This window comes from Cyprinodon tularosa, unplaced genomic scaffold, assembly GCF_016077235.1.
Source record: "Cyprinodon tularosa strain WSP-4 unplaced genomic scaffold, ASM1607723v1 ctg66, whole genome shotgun sequence".
Taxonomy (NCBI): Eukaryota; Metazoa; Chordata; class Actinopteri; order Cyprinodontiformes; family Cyprinodontidae; genus Cyprinodon; species Cyprinodon tularosa.
This window is the reverse complement of record NW_024039407.1, coordinates 4,751,017-4,767,835: the sequence shown is the minus strand read 5'-3', so window position 1 is coordinate 4,767,835 and position 16,819 is coordinate 4,751,017. Positions and strand designations below refer to the sequence as shown.

Below are 16,819 nucleotides of genomic sequence, written 5' to 3'. Positions count from 1 at the left end.
ATTATTATGGTCAGAGATATTCTAGTTGTAACTAAAGCATCACTCAGATATAAAACATATTTACACCATTTTTAACATGAGCAGTCACAATGGGATCTGACATGCACACATCTAAAAATACAAAGAAAGGATGAAGATAGGATGAAAGGAGCGTTTGAAGCGGTGGTTGTGGGATCTCTGCTCACTCCTTGGGTGGATGGTTTGCAGCGTTAGCTCGCAGCACGGCTCCAGGACTGGGGTACGGCCGCTGCTGGAACAGAGGCCCTGCTGCTGTGGTGTCTGCGCCTGTCTTTGCTTCGTTTCGTTTAAGGAGGCCACTCGACCAAGAACCCCTGTTAGGAGGAAAACATCAATTTTAGCAGCTTGATTTCATGCAAAGTCAAAGTACACTTCTGCTCAGAAATATTCAGCTTGTAAAGAAAGCTGTTGAGAGGTTTCTGTTGATGCGTTCTCTAAGAAAACCACAAGCGTTTGATTTAATTATCAGTGATCTTAAATATAGGGGAGACTTCAAGTCAGACTACTTTGTAATCAGGGAAAAACCCAGATTTTCTTCTCTGGCTGTCCCGATATAGCCTCGTGAGACCATCCTGATCTCGCGAGCTTTAAAGATTTCACTCGCTAATCAGTCTGGAGACTCTCCATTGAAAGAAATTTGGAGCCGTTCACCAAACGAACGTCCAATCAGCGTTGGCTTTGAGGCGAGTTGAGGTGTGACGCAACGAGAAGTGCAACAGTTCAGTCTAAAGAACATGGCGGCTTCAGCCGATGAAACTAGCGTTAGCGTGGCTAACGAGCAAGTTTTATGGGAATTACAGAGTATTTCTTCACTGAAAGAAGAGCAAAACACTGCTCTGGAGGCTTTTCTCAGAGGAAAAGATGTTTTTGCTCTTCTCCCGACTGGTTTCGGCAAGAGTTTGATCTATGAATTGGCTCCTCTTCGTCGTCGCTCTGTTACGTCATATGCTTCGTTGATCTGATTGGTTTATTTGGCCCGTCTATCACCAACATAGGCCAATCAGCTAACCAGTATTTTCGCCACTTCCCGAAATTACTTCTACGGAAGGTTCCCAGATGGATATGCGGCGCAAATCCATCTGGCGGAGTCAGGTTAGCCCCGATAGATTGTTCATCCCAAACAGAACGACACAGCTTCAACACCAACAAACCAGAATGTCATCAAAAAAACACTACAATTATTCAGCTCAATAGAAACACATTCATCAAATACAGATACCTTAATTCTTTTGTTCTGGTGTTAAATGTTGACAGTAGATGAATAAATTTAAGCTTCCTAAAATGTTGATTTATCACAAGGATTTGTGAATGACCGACACAACAGTGAGGGAGACTAATGACTTGGTAAAGTCCTAACAGACCCCAAGACCTTCCATAAATGATTGCTGATTAAATATTTATATTTCCTAGCTTTAATAAGAAGCTTTAGTAGAAGGAAAAGGTACACAAGCAGCTTTGAGAGGCTATTGCAGGGGTCGGCAAACCGCGGCTCCCTGGAGCTTTTTCAAAAATTTATGAAAATTTTTTTTTTAATACGGTGTGCAGGAGGTCAAACAGAAATTGTTTTCCAATGCTATAAACATTTGTACGATAAGTATATTTGAACAATATTTGTGTCATAGCCATAGAGATCAGTGATCAGAACCTGCAACCAGCGCGGCGCGGCGCCAGGCAAACAAAGCTGCAGGTGTGTTTCGGACCATGGATCCCAAAGGGAAAAAAAGGATTCAAAGAATGGAGCGAATCATCTGCTTTCATTATCAATGCAGAAGGATTGCCTGCATTTTTGTTTTGTAATGAGAGGTTGTCGAAAAATAAAAAGAATTATTTGGAAAGGCAAATATGCAGCCAACCAACAAACTGGGAGTGAGAGGAAAAAGTGTGATTGCAGAACTTCTGAATAAATTAGGAGTGCAAAGATAGATTTAAGAAGTGGATTGCATCTCCAAACTCCACTACTGCTGCTAGTTTGGTTGCAAGGATGGAAAATCATCCACAGATCATCCAAGGTAGCACTCCGATGCAGGGATGTGAACTTACTTCCTTTTTTCCCCAAATCCTAAAAACAGAAATCACACCAACGAACGCTGGTGACGGAGGATGTGGGATTTCAGGGTTAGAGAGCTCTGCTCTGATGGATGTCAGTTCCTGCTTGGTTCCTCATGACTCAATCAACTCCTCCCAACAGAAACACGTCCACCATAGAAAGATTTTTTTATCGTGTTTCTATCATTTCATCAATGATACAAAACCTAAACTGCGCGGTGAGAGCGTTCACTGCCCCTCCCTCACTTTATGCTTCTATGTGACATTTGCTCCAGGATAAACATTTAATCATGAATAATTATTATATATTTAAGCCCACATAGTCATTTTTTATAGTGGAATAATACACTTAGAGCCCATGTTGCCATACCAGGCATATATAAGACTTTTATATTTTTTCAGCTCCAGACAGATTTATTTTTTTTGGTCCAATATGGCTCTTTGAGCAGTTTGGATTGCCGACCCCTGGGCTATTCCGAAGTTTAGGGGCTATTAAAAACCCACGAACACAAACAAACCCAGAAACTGCTGCATCACTCTCAGTAAGCAAATTCTGAAGTGAAGGAAATAGAGGCGTTTTTTTTTTTTTTTTTGTCACACACACACAACACATTCCCTGACTTTAAGTGAGCATTGGATTGTACACAGAACATCAATCCAAAGCTTTACTTCTTGGCACAGATCCTTCTTCACCATAAGGGGCCAGAGAGACTTCTGTAACATATAGACACTCTTAATGTCTACCCAACAAGTTAATTTTGTTTTAAAATTCTTGGCACCTGTTGATTTTTTTTCAAAGAGCTAGACTATATTTCTTCCCAAAACCTTCCTGTAGGATTTCCAAAGATCTTTTTGAACCATGGGAGCAGTCATATTCATCGCTTGTATTGAGGAATCCAATTGATGGGAAATAAGCTATTACTTTGAGGCCGTTAAAAACCCATATTTGTACTCAATAACTTTGAGGAACAAGACAAAAAGTCAAATTAGACTGTGGTTTCTGGCTAATAAAACAAAAAATGGAATGAAAGGTCAATGTCAATATTGCAGAGTGATTGTGATCAAGTTTGAGACAGAAACAAGAAAATGTGTAACATGCCGTTTGTGAGTGTGAGATGAACAAAAGTGCAAACTAAATCTGTTTTACCAATCTTTTTTTCTAGATTATCAATCTGAAGCTCTTGTTAGAAAAATATAAGCTGTGTTAACTCATCAGTTGTTGGGATCGATGTTTTTAGGATCGTGCAACCAGAGGAGCGTAACTGCAGCGCCTGACTCAGAAAACTGCAGCCACCGCGCTCCCACGGGGTTTACCTTTCACGTGACCCGATGTCTGCTCTGCAGCGCCAGCAGCAATCAAGCAAAGTATCAAACCAGCATGCATCATGTTTCACTGCAGCTGCAACCATCTGCATTAAAGTCAGTGCAGCAAAAAACTGACTTGCTGATTTTTTTATTTCTTTTATTTTTTACACAGCAATAAATAAGCTGCACTTTTTAATCAACTTTTTATTTGTAAATATCCAATCTGGACAAATTCAATCAGAAGTAAATATTAAATTGATTATTTGAAATCACAAAGTGTGATACTTCAATCTAGTCTTGTTATAAACACTAAGCAGGAAGAAAATGGTTTGAGTATTTTAGTTGTTTCCTTGTCCTTAAAGGTCAACTATTTAAATGCCCAATATCTGAGTAATTCAGTCACAACTTCTCACTCCTAATGAACAATCAAAGCAAAAGGCGGGCAAGTGCAATGATCGCAAAAAAAATTTATTTATCATTGAAATTACTTTAAAATCACAGACATTCGCTGAAAACGACCCACAAGCGTTGCCGGCGCCATTTTTGTTGTTTTGTACACATTCTCGCGTGATTTGAAAAAGCTGCGTGATTTTCCGCTAGATGGTGGGATTTTTGTCTGGGAATTGGCGCGAATCAGAAATTTTTTTCGACTTGGCAGGCTAAAAAACAACAAGGCAAAAATAATGTAAGTACAGTAACACACCCACTATACTATAATACACGCTAGATTAAAAAATAATCAATCAGGGATTAGGAAAATAATAATAATAACTGTATGCGCACAGTGTAAATATTTCTATTATATGGCAAAATCTGTACAGTGGTCATACATTAAAAAAATGTTCATTAATTTTTTTCTCTTAGACATTGGAGTGGTGAATTTAAATGTTATAGAGCTAAACATGTTAAATTGGTGAGTAGTAGTAGTGTAAGTTTTTAACCTGTCAAGTTTTTTTTTAGATTTTTAACATTACAATTTATATTTTTCCAAGCACACAACAGTTTAAAGCAAAGTTTAGTTTGAAAAGAATGTGCAGGAAGGATTAAAAAGCATGTTAACACGGTAATGTAGGCTTGAGTTCATTATCTGACGCATGCAGATACACACCAGGAACCTGGAAACTTACTGAATTACAAAAAAGTACGTACGTACATACATACATACACACACATATATATATATACACATATATATATATATATATATATATATATATATATATATATATATATATATATATATATATATATATATACACTCTTACTGTACCTTGGAGCATCAGAATAAGCACTGGGATCCATGGGGTCCATCTCATCATCTTTTCTCCCTGAAAAACAAATAAAGAACTTAAAATCTATTTCTATACAAGAGTTCTATGTATTGACCAGAATCTTTGGATTTATTACCTCTTTTGCTTTTTCCGTACGGTGCAATGTCGTCTCTCCTCTGTTTCCTTCGGTCCCTGTCCCTCCCTTCATCCCGGTCTCTGTCTCTCTCTCTGTCCCGTTCTCGCTCCCTTTCCCTGTCCCGGTCTCTCTCCCGATCTCGTTCTCTTTCCCGGTCTCTTTCTCGTTCCTTTTCTGACTTCTCAAATGGTCTATCAGCTCTCTCATCCGTGACATCAGCTAAAAAAAAAAAAAAGGACAAAAGAATGATTAATTTAACATTAGTCAAACAAAAAGCAGCTCTTTGAAACTAATTATACAAAATGGTCTCCAGAGATCTAAGTCAAACGTTTTCATTTACTCCTCAGCATCAATCACATTGATTATTTAAATCATTTTGTCTTTATGATGGATCGGTGATTCTATTGTTCATTTTCTCCAGCAAGCACAGGGTCATAATAACACATACATGCTTACAGATACACACAGACTAATGGCTAAAGTGAGCAAATGGCAGAGAAACACGGCTTTCTGTAGCAATCGACAAGCCTCTGGAATCATTTGGAATGGATGATTATTAAATTGTCTTTCTGGCAGAATCAGGAGGCCTCTTTTTTGGTAATTTAATTAGAATTTATCTAGTTTTTAATGGAGTAGATTTGTAGAAGGTTATTTAGAGGCATGACGCCTGCTTGCTTTATCTTAGAAGCTGTTGCAGCAGTGAGGTGTGGCCAGTTGATTTCATAGGGAATAAACCGGGAAGTTACAGGTCTAGCACCCCTGGTGGTTACACCTAAAAAAGTGTTGCTTTAATAAAAAGCAATCAGGGTGCTATTTAAAGATAATTCTAATCTAATCCAATAATATGTCACACTCAAGCATCATCCTGGAGTCAGACAGAAAATTGGTTTGGATGCTTTAAAACAACCCAGGGAGCATCGAGACTCAGTCCAATTATTCACCGTAAGCTGCAGGATCATCAGTGTCTCTATTTACAGGGTAGAGGGTTTTAAATGAACAGAGAAAAACCACAGTGCTGGAAAAATATCAAGCCCTTTTAAGCTTCACTGAAACATTAAATGTGGCGACATGAACAGGCCAAGCGCCTTCTGGAGACTGGATGGGCTGGACAGAATAACAGGAAATAGGTTTAGAGGATTAAAGAAGACTTTCAAATTCAAAAACTAGTTAAGCTGACTTGCAAGCACAGTGGTGGCAGCATCATGCTGTGGGGGTGACAATAGTTATTTTTTTAACTGGGTAGATGGATGAAATAGGAGGAGTATCTCCAAACTCTAGTTCAACTTATACCACAGATTTTTAATTCAAGTGCTTAAGGTCAGATGTTTTGCATCTCTTAGACGTGTCTCTGCTTCAACACAGCCCTGTCAAATTAAAGGCTTGGAATCCTGTGGTTCTGAGTTCGAAACCCATTCCTGCAGACTGCCACTCTGGCTCCCTGAGCAAGACCCTTAACCACCGACTGCTTCTTGGGCGCCCCATAATGGCAGCCCACTGCACGCCATAGGGATGGGTTAAGTGTAGAGGTAAATTTCTCCAATGTGAGATCAATAAAGTTCAATTATTATTATTATTATTGAATAATCGGGTCATTAGTAGGACTCAGGAAAACTCAACTGCAAAGAGGAATTTATTCAGCCATTAGATCCAGGGATCAGAGACACCTAAAAGGTTCAGGAGACCAGATCGCAAGAACTGGAAATGAAAATAACTATAAGATGTTTGAATGTTGGACATAACTTACAGTTCCAAAAGGACATTGATCCCAAACAAACATTTTGAGGAAGACTGGACCAGAATACAATCCTACTGAGGAGGCCTGGTCTTTGTAAGAAAACTCAGATCAGAAGTTAAAATATCCATTTAGTTCAGAAAAGAAAATCAATTCCCAAAAATGATACGTACATTTCTGACCAAAGCTGGAAAGATAAATAACTAAAATCTTTTCTTCCTTTGGTACCTTCTTCTTCTTTTTCACTATTTGAGTCGATGTAACGAGTACATTTCTCCAACTGTGAGATCATTAAAGTCAGTCGTTTATTAATAGATAATTTGAGAGTTTGGGCCTCTGCATAAAAACGCACCTTTTACTTTCTTGGCAGGTTTCGTTATGACTGCTGTAGGGTCATTTGGGGATAGCCAGGCAACCAGATCTGTCTCTGCATTCCAGTAGTAGGGGAGACCGCTGTGGAATAAAACAAGCAAAATTTTATCCATTAAAATTTGAGACAATAAGAAATGATCATTCAGGTGATTTTGATAATTGAAGTGATGGTTAAATAGTCCTGAAAAACAATGTCGGAGGTATGACTAATTTGGGGTTATTTCTGAGTACATACCAGGCCGGGTCAAACACTTTGTACCAGTTTGGAGGCAGGTTCTCTACTCTGGTAGCTTCATAGTCCACGTTGTTGTCATCGTAATCTTCAGCAATAATCTCCTCATCTGCCTCTGCTGTAATCAAGAAGAAAATAGTTATTTTCTTTTTATTTAGGTTGACTAGCCTAAAATATACAAAATAATTGATTACCTTGATCTGATGGTTTTACAATCCCTCTCTTGGCCAAGCGGGCCAGCAGTGCCGGCGGAAGAGGCATTCTTAAAACCAGGAGAGAGCATTTATCACTTCACTGAGTCAAACAGCATATGTTGTTGAATAAACTAATACAGTATCAGTTGTTATTAACTTAAACCTCCCTATTTATTTTGTCATAACAACAACAAAAAAAGGGCTGCATTCATTTTAACTAATGGGCCAGTCAGAGGAGCAGTCAGTATTTTCTAAAAGAACTGCAGGAGTTTCCAGAGTTCAGATTACCGGTAGGGGTGAAAAATTTTGCCAAAAATCTAAATCATGATTATTTTAACCAAAATTGCAAAATCTTATTTACATTTTCCTTTGCACTAGGCTCTCGGATTTTCAAAGATTGCATACCCAGAGTGTATTGTTATAGGACTTTACTGTAACCATTGTGTGAAAAAGTGTTGATTTCTACTTGCATTCATAGATCTGCATGCTAGTTGCTACAACCTCTACCTTTCTGTGTTGTGACAAACTCTGAAGCGTTTAACTACCACCTAAACGGCTGGAGAGACATTTAGTGTCTTACTTTTGTTAAATATAGTGTGATTAAAGACCAGTGCCTCTGAAATTTGAAAATTGTGTTTGGTTAAATTGTGATTATATTGCAAATGCAATTAATTGCCAAGCCCTAGTTCAGATCAGACAATATATCAATAAAACATCCATTCATCTTCCACCACACTAATAGTAACCATGGCAACATAGCCAAGAGATGGTTATTGTTGAAAGGCCCTTACAATTCAATTCAATTAAAAAATACTTTATAAATCTCCAATGGAAATAAAAGGTTGCAGTGTTTGTCACCAGCCACGAGCAGAAAACCAGAATATGCTCTGGTCAGATGAGGCCAACATTAAAGACTTTATACAGCAGAAAAAAACAAATGTGTAACTAAACCCCTGCATTTTACCCTGAACACACAATATCCACTGTAAAGGGGTGGTGGCAGTGTCATGCTTTAGGAATTAACAGAGAGGCTGTGATTGGACAACAGATCAAACTAGGAGCAGTCCTGAAAAGAAAACCTCACCTCAGCAGCTGTGTGTTAACTTTTGTTGGTCCTTTGCATGAAATAATACAATCAAAAATAAGTTTCTGTTCAACGACACAATGAAATGTGAATGCAAAATGACAATAAACTTGGTCTAAGTCTAAATATGTAAAAGTAAAAAAAAAGGACCGTTGAACTGTCAGTGAACTTGCCGAAGCAAGTTGGTAATTTTATGAATTAAAAATTATAAATCAAAGATTCTGGAGAACATTGATAGAAATATATATACTTCAAACCTCAATAACAAAGTATGGTCTCTAGAGTTAGGTTTTCAGCAGAAACACAAAAATACAAGTACAGTTTAAAAAGCATACACTATATTGCCAAAAGTATTTGCTCACCTGCCTTGACTCACATATGAGCTTAAGTGACATCCCGTTCCTAATCCATAGGGTTCAATATGACGTCGGTCCACCCTTTGCAGCTAGAACAGCTTCAACTCTTCTGGGAAGGCTGTCCACAAGGTTTAGGAGTGTGTTTATGGGAATTTTGGACCATTCTTCCAGAAGCGCATTTGTGAGGTCGCACACTGATGTTGGACGAGAAGGCCTGGCTCTCAGTCTCCGCTCTAATTCATCCCAAAGGTGTTCTATCGGGTTGAGGTCAGGACTCTGTGCAGGCCAGTCAAGTTCATCCACACCAGACTCTGTCATCCATGTCTTTATGGACCTTGCTTTGTGCACTGGTGCACAGTCATGTTGGAAGAGGAAGGGGCCAGCTCCAAACTGTTCCCACAAAGTTGGGAGCATGGAATTGTCCAAAATGTCTTGGTATGCTGAAGCATTCAGAGTTCCTTTCACTGGAACTAAGGGGCCAAGCCCAGCTCCTGAAAAACAACCCCACACCATAATCCCCCCTCCACCAAACTTTACACTTGGCACAATGCAGTCAGACAAGTACCGTTCTCCTGGCAACCGCCAAACCCAGACCCGTCCATCAGATTGCCAGATGGAGAAGCGCGATTCGTCACTCCAGAGAACGCGTCTCCACTGCTCTAGAGTCCAGTGGCGGCGTGCTTTACACCACCGCATCCGACGCTTTGCATTGCACTTGGTGATGTATGGCTTGGATGCAGCTGCTCGACCATGGAAACCCATTCCATGAAGCTCTCTGCGCACTGTTCCTGAGCTAATCTGAAGGCCACATGAAGTTTGGAGGTCTGTAGTGATTGACTCTGCAGAAAGTTGGCGACCTCTTCGCACTATGCGCTTCAGCATCCGCTGACCCCGCTCCGTCAGTTTACGTGGCCTACCACTTCGTGGCTGAGTTGCTGTCGTTCCCAAACACTTCCATTTTCTTATAATACAGCTGACAGTTGACTGTGGAATATTTAGGAGCGAGGAAATTTCACGACTGGATTTGTTGCACAGGTGGCATCCTATCACAGTTCCACGCTGGAATTCACTGAGCTCCTGAGAGCGACCCATTCTTTCACAAATGTTTGTAAAAACAGTCTGCATGCCTAGGTGCTTGAATTTATACACCTGTGGCCATGGAAGTGATTGGAACACCTGATTCCAATAATTTGGATGGGTGAGCAAATACTTTTGGCAATATAGTGTATCTCAGGTTTTCCATTGAGAAAACATAAACTGATAAGGTAACGGTGTAACTAAAAAGCAATAAGAAACAGGACTGTTTGCAGATTAAATTTGCTAATTTAAAAAAAGGATCAGAGCTAGCTCATTCCTGTTAAAAGGGAATTTTCCTCTCCACTGTCGCTACAGGCATGCTTAGTGTGAGGGATTGCTGAAGAGTCAATGAGTCGATGCAATCAACTGGTTTTCCTTAAATAGAAAACTTTGAATCAATCTGACTGGATGATCTGGTGAACTGTATAGTGCCTTTAGATGACATGTGTTGTGAATTGGCGCTGTAGAAATAAACTGAATTGACCAATAATCAACCTTGCTGGGACTTCAACTCACAGCCATTCGGTTTATACACCATTAATACAGAATTAATTAATAACTAGATTAATTGCAAACATCAGTTAGCCAAATCACTAGCGAGAGGAATAACACTGTATGGCCTGCAGTGATAACTGTGTAGCAACAGCTAAAAACACCAAAGCAACAACCACGCTGTCTTTACCCATAAAATAAGGGTTTACACGAGAAAAAACAAAATAACCAGCATTTAAAAATATAATAATTCATAATAATGAATGTTTTACCTGTATGAAAGGAAATTGTTGTATACTCGACGGGAGTAAAGAAGATAATACCGCCTCCAAAGATAAAATAAAAAAGGAAAGCCCCCGGCGCACATTAATGACGTCACTGTGTCCGCTTGACGTCAACAAACATGGAGGAGTATGCCCGCGAGCCTTGGTAAGATTAATTATTAGTAGGCTAAATATTACTCTTAGCTGTTTAAAAAAACTAGATAGCAGAGCTTTTTGCAGCATATTTATTCTGTTAGCTGGAATGAACCGATAGAGTTCGTGTTTCTAGAGCGGCTGGTATTATTGTAGACTTTCTGATAAACAGCTGGTGTCCATCGGTAACAACTCAGATCATAGTGTAAAATGTTTAACAACATCCCGTTGATCTTAAATTAGAGTCGAAGAGGGCTTCGTGTCAATATGTCTCCACTGTATGGTGTTCAAATGTAATATTTTTGTGATTCAGATACATAAATAGGAAAAAAACAAAACAAAAACAAATACACATTTATTTATTTTTTGGAGCCAGGTTATCGAATGTATTAAAAAAAAGGAGGAAACAGGCACTGGCTCCAGAGGGATGTTTGTAGTTTATTGCTTTGGAGAAGCAAAAAATAAATCAGCAATGACTTTGAAGAAAGGAACTGTTTTCTATCTATTAATTTGGGCAAAGATTAATATGGTTTATTTTTTAGCATTTAAGTTGATTCACCTCAAGTTCAGAGCTCACAAAATTTATAGAAACTAGAAATAAAATTACATGTAAAGAGACTAATGAGATAGACAGATAATTAATCATGAGTCGTTGCTTCTGAAAGTTATTAAATCTTTAATTCTGATGGATGGTTTAAAGGAAATTAAATTTTTTTTTTCTTTGACTGTTAATAGTTTCCCAAACTAGAAATTGCCTATTCTCCATTAAAACCATTAAAATGTTTTAAAATGGGGTTAATCTTCATGATAACTATGTAACATTTATAGAAAATATTTTATTAGACTGATTCAGGACTGGGCTGCAGTGGGTAGCTCTGGTTCCGGGTTTAATTTACCAGCCCGGGTTCTTTCTGCTTTGTTTTTGCATGTTCTCTCTGAACATGCGTGGGTTCTCTCCGGGTACTCCGGCTTCCTCCCACAGTCCAAACTCATGACTGTTAGGTTAAATTGGCCTCTCTAAATTCTCCTTAGGTGTGATTGTGTGTGTGAATTGTCCTGTTTGTCTCTGTGTTGCCCTGCGATGGACTGGCGTCCTGTTCAGGATGTACCCCGCCTCTCGCCCATATAGGCACCAGCATCCCTCATGACCCCAGCTGGGATAACGCTGTCAGAAAATGGATGGATGATTCAGGACTGAACATTGATGGGATGTAATAAAAAAGCATGAATGGATCCTTGGAAATAAATGTGCCTTTATTGCACATTCATCCAAAATATGTACTGTACATAAGTATATATATATATATTAAATCCTTAGATCTTTCCAGTTGTTGATTTAAAGGCATTTGTAGTTTTTACAACTTCTCAGATTTTCCATTATAAGCAGTGTCTTGATATGCATCCTCATCTTCTGCTTTCTCTCTGCAGCCCTTGGAGGATAGTGGATGACTGTGGAGGAGCTTTCACCATGGGGGCCATCGGAGGAGGGGTTTTCCAGGCAGTGAAAGGTTTTCGAAACGCCCCGGCTGTAAGTTGGAAGAATGTGATTGTTTGCTTTCTGACTCATTATTTTCGGTGATCCTCAACTGTTCTGTAATACTCCAGGGGGTTGGACACAGACTGAGAGGAAGTGCAAACGCAGTGAGAGTTAGAGCTCCTCAAATCGGAGGTAAGGGAGGCTGGTTTTCTTCATTAATTTCCGGAAGTCCGTATTCATTGTCATCGTTTTCGTTTTAGACTGATGCGTTTTTTAAGCAACTTTAATGTTGAATATTTATTTAGATATAGCTTCATCCATTCTTACATCATCACAGTGTGAATGATTTTATGTTCCCTATTAAAACCTTCCCTTTTTTCATCACACTGCATAAAAAATATGACCTTCACTGCTTTGTATTTCCAGGTAGTTTTGCTGTCTGGGGAGGCCTCTTCTCCACCATCGACTGTGGTTTAGTTCGTCTGAGAGGGAAGGAGGATCCATGGAACTCCATAACAAGTGGCGCCCTCACGGGGGCCATCCTAGCAGCACGCAGTGAGAAAAAACACCACCATCGTCTGTTAATTAGCGATATAATAGATCTAACTAAGGATTGCTGTGTTTTTCTTGAGGTGGTCCGATAACCATGATGGGCTCCGCGATGATGGGGGGGATCCTGCTCGCTCTCATTGAGGGTTTCGGTATTCTTCTGACTAGATACACAGCACAACAGTTCCAGAACCGTAAGTGAAGCATAGTCACGGTTAAAAGTGTCATTTTATCAAGTTAACAAAACTTCAAAATGACTGATATGAGAATTAAGGTCTCCTGTCTTTGACTTTCTAAAAATTAGATGTAAAAAAAAAAACACCTTTGAGCTGAAAAATATTTAGTTTTTAACCATAAATTGTTAATTAAAAAATGTCCCTAACTAAAAAAAAAAAGGCTGGAATACAAAGACCCCCTTTGTCTCAATATTTAAGACCTCTGGGATAATATTTCTTGGCAATCTAGAAAAGTTTGAAAAATTGCAATTTTTTTAAAGCATTATCCAGGTCTGGAAAACTATTTTAAATATCTTTGATTTAAACATGTGTTTCAAAACCCATTGACTCCTGAATACCTTTTTTTTTTATTGTGTGGTGACATCAACCTTATTCTATGCGGTGGTTTATGGGAGCAGCAGCTTATCTAAAGCTGAGAGGAAGCAGTTTGATAAGCTCCTCAGGAAGGCCGACTCTGTCCCAGGATGCCCCCGGGACGTTAGTGCAGAATTAGAATTAATATTAATTGCCCCTTACAAAGCAAAGCATTTGACCCGGTGAAGCCAGTAAATTTTAATAGAATAAAGGGAGAGAAATGGATGAGTGTCAAAAAAACTAAGGCTGCGTTCAAACAGCAGCCTGAAGTGACCCAAATCTGATTTTTTTTTTCTTTTGCCCACATACAACCTGTATCTGATATTTTCATGGCAGTCTGAACAACACAGATCTGATTTTTCACTGCGACCCGGGTCACTTGGCCATGTGGTCCTGAATCCGATACAAATCTGATTTTTTTAAATGCGACCTGTGTCTGAACGGTCAGGTCGCATTCATCCGACCTGAACGCCATTAATACTCAACAAAAGTCACTATTCTGCATATTGCTACACAGAATCAGCAGGAAAAACAAACAGCCATGGATGACGATGATGTGGAGAGCAGTCTTTATCTTCAACCATCTTGAAAAGATTGTGTTGTTAATGCACTGGCTGAGGTTGGGAAAGATTGCTAGATGCGCTCCAGCAATTCCATCAATGTTTACTTCCGTAAACACAGAGCACGCTCGCTTGTGAGGTCATTGCGTGCTCTACTGCGCATGCGGGATACCTGCGCTGTATAAATTCATTTCACACATGGGATCACATATAGGTTGCATAAATTTGGAAATGTGAACGACCATGCAAAAGAGTTGGATTTCACAAAAAATTGAAATTGAGCAGTAAGGCCTGCAGTGTGGATGCAGCCTAAATCTCCGTGGTGAGATGGTTCGTCAATAACAGAAAATCTTTGCAAATTGTTTTTCATTTATCCCGACGGCGACAGTGGCGACGGATGTAGGGGTTTGCCCTGAAATCGAAGGGTTGTCGGTTAAAGCCCTGGCTCCGGCTTTCAGTGTCGTTGTGTCCTTGGGCAAGAAACTTCACCTGCATGTCCTACTGATGGTTGGACAAAGAGGGCCTGCTGGTGCCAGTGTACGGCAGCCTCGCTTCTGTCAGTGAGCCCCAGGGCAGCTGTGGCTACAATGTAGTTTGCCACCATCAGTGAGTGAGTGTTTGCTTGAATGGGCGAATGACTGAATGTAATGTAAAGTGCTTTGGTCAAGCTCTCTGACTTTAAAAATGCTATATAAGTACAGGTAATGCTGGTCCCCAAGAGGCAGAAATAAGCTGCTCACAGAAAGCCCATGTTTTCACCCACACACACACACCTCTGGTTTCATTATTCCATTGACCTCCATTCATTTGTGGGTGAGTAATACAGCCTAACCGTGACCCTTGCCCTAAACCTAGGTACATACCTAATACTTACCAAAACTCAATTCACACCTTAGTCCTAAACCTAACACCTAAGCCTAAAACGGTAATCTCCCCATAAGGACTGTTGGTCCCCAAATCGTAGCGCTTTAACAGAAAATTGTCTCTTGTAGGAAAAAAAAAAGTACAGACACACACATTACCTCTGTAAAAATTCAGAATTTGAATCTCTCAGTAGAAAATGTTAACATGTTTGTTCTTATTTCATTTTGCTTCCTGCAGCTGTTCCCTTTGCAGACGACCCCAGTCAGCTCCCTCCCAAAGACGGAGACCATCAGCAGCAGGCTTCAAAGGGGCTTTTTCACTAGATAACGTCTGCAGACTGAAGACGCAGGGAATCGGAGCGGGTCGCAATGAGAAGAGAACGCCACTGTTAACAGGAGACTGTGGTCACTACAGTGTTGAAAAGTAGCTGCACTTTGTTATCGTACCTCAGGGGTCAGATATTATTATTTAGAGATTATGAATGAAATCTGAAATTCTTATATTGTCTCATTTTGCATTTTGTTTCATGTTTGTTTTCTTTCATTACTGTGAATTTCTTTTTTTTTTAGGGGGAGCTGGCTTATTTGCATGTGCTTTGTTGGATAGAACAAGTATGAGATATACTTGTATAGCTGCTGTAAATCCTACGGAACCTACCAATAATCTGCTGTCCACTTCTGCTCAGCAGATTATCCTCTGGACCTGTTCATGAAAAACAAAAGGAGTGTGCAGTGAAGCTCCTATCCTAAAGGACATCCACCTCAGATTTCTTGATTCGTTCCTCATAAGTATTATGCAGCAAATTTCAGATCAACTTGGATAAAATAATGTAGCATTATTCTGAAGCAGGACATGGATTCATTAGCAAACATTAGAGGATTCTCATTTGAATTCAAAGCTTATGCTGATCTTCCTGGCATCTTATCAGGTAGCTTGATCGATAATATCCACACAAACACTACGGGTAATTGCTTTTTAACAAATGCCACCCCTCCAGAACATTCTGTTGAACCTTTTATTTCTGCAGCTCGTGTCTCTAAAGGACAGTGCTGAATCATAGCTGAAGCTAGCAGGCTGGGAAAGTACTCCCATCTTTAGAGCCGATCTGTTAACATTTACTTCTTCAGACATGGGGAGCATCAATTTACTGCATTACAATGGAGTATAGGGCAAGGACGCAGATAGCGTGTACGTCAGGGGTGTTCTGACGTACACAGATTAGAATTACCCTCAAACCGTCCCCCCCACTTTTATTGAAAAAAAAAACATACGGCGAAACTCACAGAAAATCAAAAAGCTTTTTCTAATTTACTGCTTTGCAACAACAACATAAAACAGTCAGATCATAGACGGGCAATCGTTTTGTTTAACTGCAGGCTGCCTGCGTCGTAGAGATTCTAATCTAAAAGTTATCCTGTCTCTGGCATTTACGTCTCGAGCCTGGTTTCCATGGTTATTCAGACAGACAGTAGTGGTGGGATAGTTCCCAATTCCGGAGTCCGGACATCAACGTGAGGCCAGCCAAACCGAAAAAACAGAAAACAATTGCATCCTTTTTTCGAGAAGCACCAACTGTAAGTAAACTGTTCATCATATCTTGCATTTTTTTGGTTGTCTGTTCGATGTCGCCGTGGAAAAAAGAGTAGAGACGGTCAGTGAGAATAGCGTGAAGAGAGGTGCCAATGTCATAAGGCGGGAGGCAGGGGGAATCAACTGGCATTTATTTATTTATAATTAAATCGACTGTTCCGACTTTTTCTAGAGTTGTTGGGGGTCTTTCAGAAATGTGTAGGCTACAGTAGGCTACTTGAATCCGTATTTATGCCAAGCCAAATGGTTTAGGTTGTTACAGGTTGAATCATGAGAAAAACGAACTTCAAAACTAGACAAATTCCACTACACAGGGGCGGATTTAGGAAATTTGGGGCCCTAGGCAAAGACAGGCATGGGGCCCTCTGAATTGAGAAGACAACATATAGAACAGACCCATTATACAGATACAGAAATTTTAATAGAATAGAAATTTGAGGATGTCATGTACAGGTGCT

The 16,819-nt window shown here is 39.7% G+C and overlaps 2 protein-coding genes across 3 annotated transcripts; one reads left to right on the top strand and one right to left on the bottom strand.

Moving 5' to 3' along the window:
- Positions 1 to 152: 152 nt before the first annotated feature.
- pqbp1 (polyglutamine binding protein 1) lies at positions 153 to 10,706 on the bottom strand. 2 transcript variants are annotated; one of them, XM_038309341.1, is made up of 7 exons: positions 10,588 to 10,706; positions 7,307 to 7,374; positions 7,116 to 7,230; positions 6,861 to 6,961; positions 4,777 to 4,995; positions 4,640 to 4,697; positions 153 to 332 (listed from the first exon to the last, which is right to left on the bottom strand). In XM_038309341.1, exons 1-7 carry the CDS (start codon positions 10,680 to 10,682, stop codon positions 182 to 184), a joined length of 807 nt encoding a protein of 268 aa, XP_038165269.1. In that variant the 5' UTR covers positions 10,683 to 10,706; the 3' UTR covers positions 153 to 181. The 2 variants fall into 2 exon arrangements, with proteins under 2 accessions (XP_038165269.1, XP_038165270.1); XM_038309342.1 differs by having other exon boundaries at positions 7,116 to 7,227.
- Positions 10,698 to 15,150, top strand: timm17b (translocase of inner mitochondrial membrane 17 homolog B (yeast)). Its single transcript, XM_038309343.1, has 6 exons — positions 10,698 to 10,744; positions 12,160 to 12,259; positions 12,337 to 12,400; positions 12,635 to 12,763; positions 12,841 to 12,951; positions 15,009 to 15,150. Exons 1-6 carry the CDS (start codon positions 10,719 to 10,721, stop codon positions 15,092 to 15,094), a joined length of 516 nt encoding a protein of 171 aa, XP_038165271.1. The 5' UTR covers positions 10,698 to 10,718; the 3' UTR covers positions 15,095 to 15,150.
- Positions 15,151 to 16,819: the final 1,669 nt, after the last annotated feature.

What these genes read in the sequence shown, in the direction of transcription:
- pqbp1 (XM_038309341.1), bottom strand. Translation starts at nt 10,682, where the DNA reads ATGTGCGCCGGGGGCTTTCCTTTTTTATTTTATCTTTGGAGGCGGTAT. An exon ending in GTACGGAAAAAGCAAAAGAG is followed by an intron (nt 4,698 to 4,776) that starts GTAATAAATCCA and finishes TTTGTTTTTCAG; the next exon opens with GGAGAAAAGATGATGAGATG. An exon ending in GCTTATTCTGATGCTCCAAG is followed by an intron (nt 333 to 4,639) that starts GTACAGTAAGAG and finishes TCCTCCTAACAG; the next exon opens with GGGTTCTTGGTCGAGTGGCC.
- timm17b (XM_038309343.1), top strand. Translation starts at nt 10,719, where the DNA reads ATGGAGGAGTATGCCCGCGAGCCTTG. An exon ending in GAGTATGCCCGCGAGCCTTG is followed by an intron (nt 10,745 to 12,159) that starts GTAAGATTAATT and finishes TTCTCTCTGCAG; the next exon opens with CCCTTGGAGGATAGTGGATG. An exon ending in GGCCATCCTAGCAGCACGCA is followed by an intron (nt 12,764 to 12,840) that starts GTGAGAAAAAAC and finishes GTTTTTCTTGAG; the next exon opens with GTGGTCCGATAACCATGATG.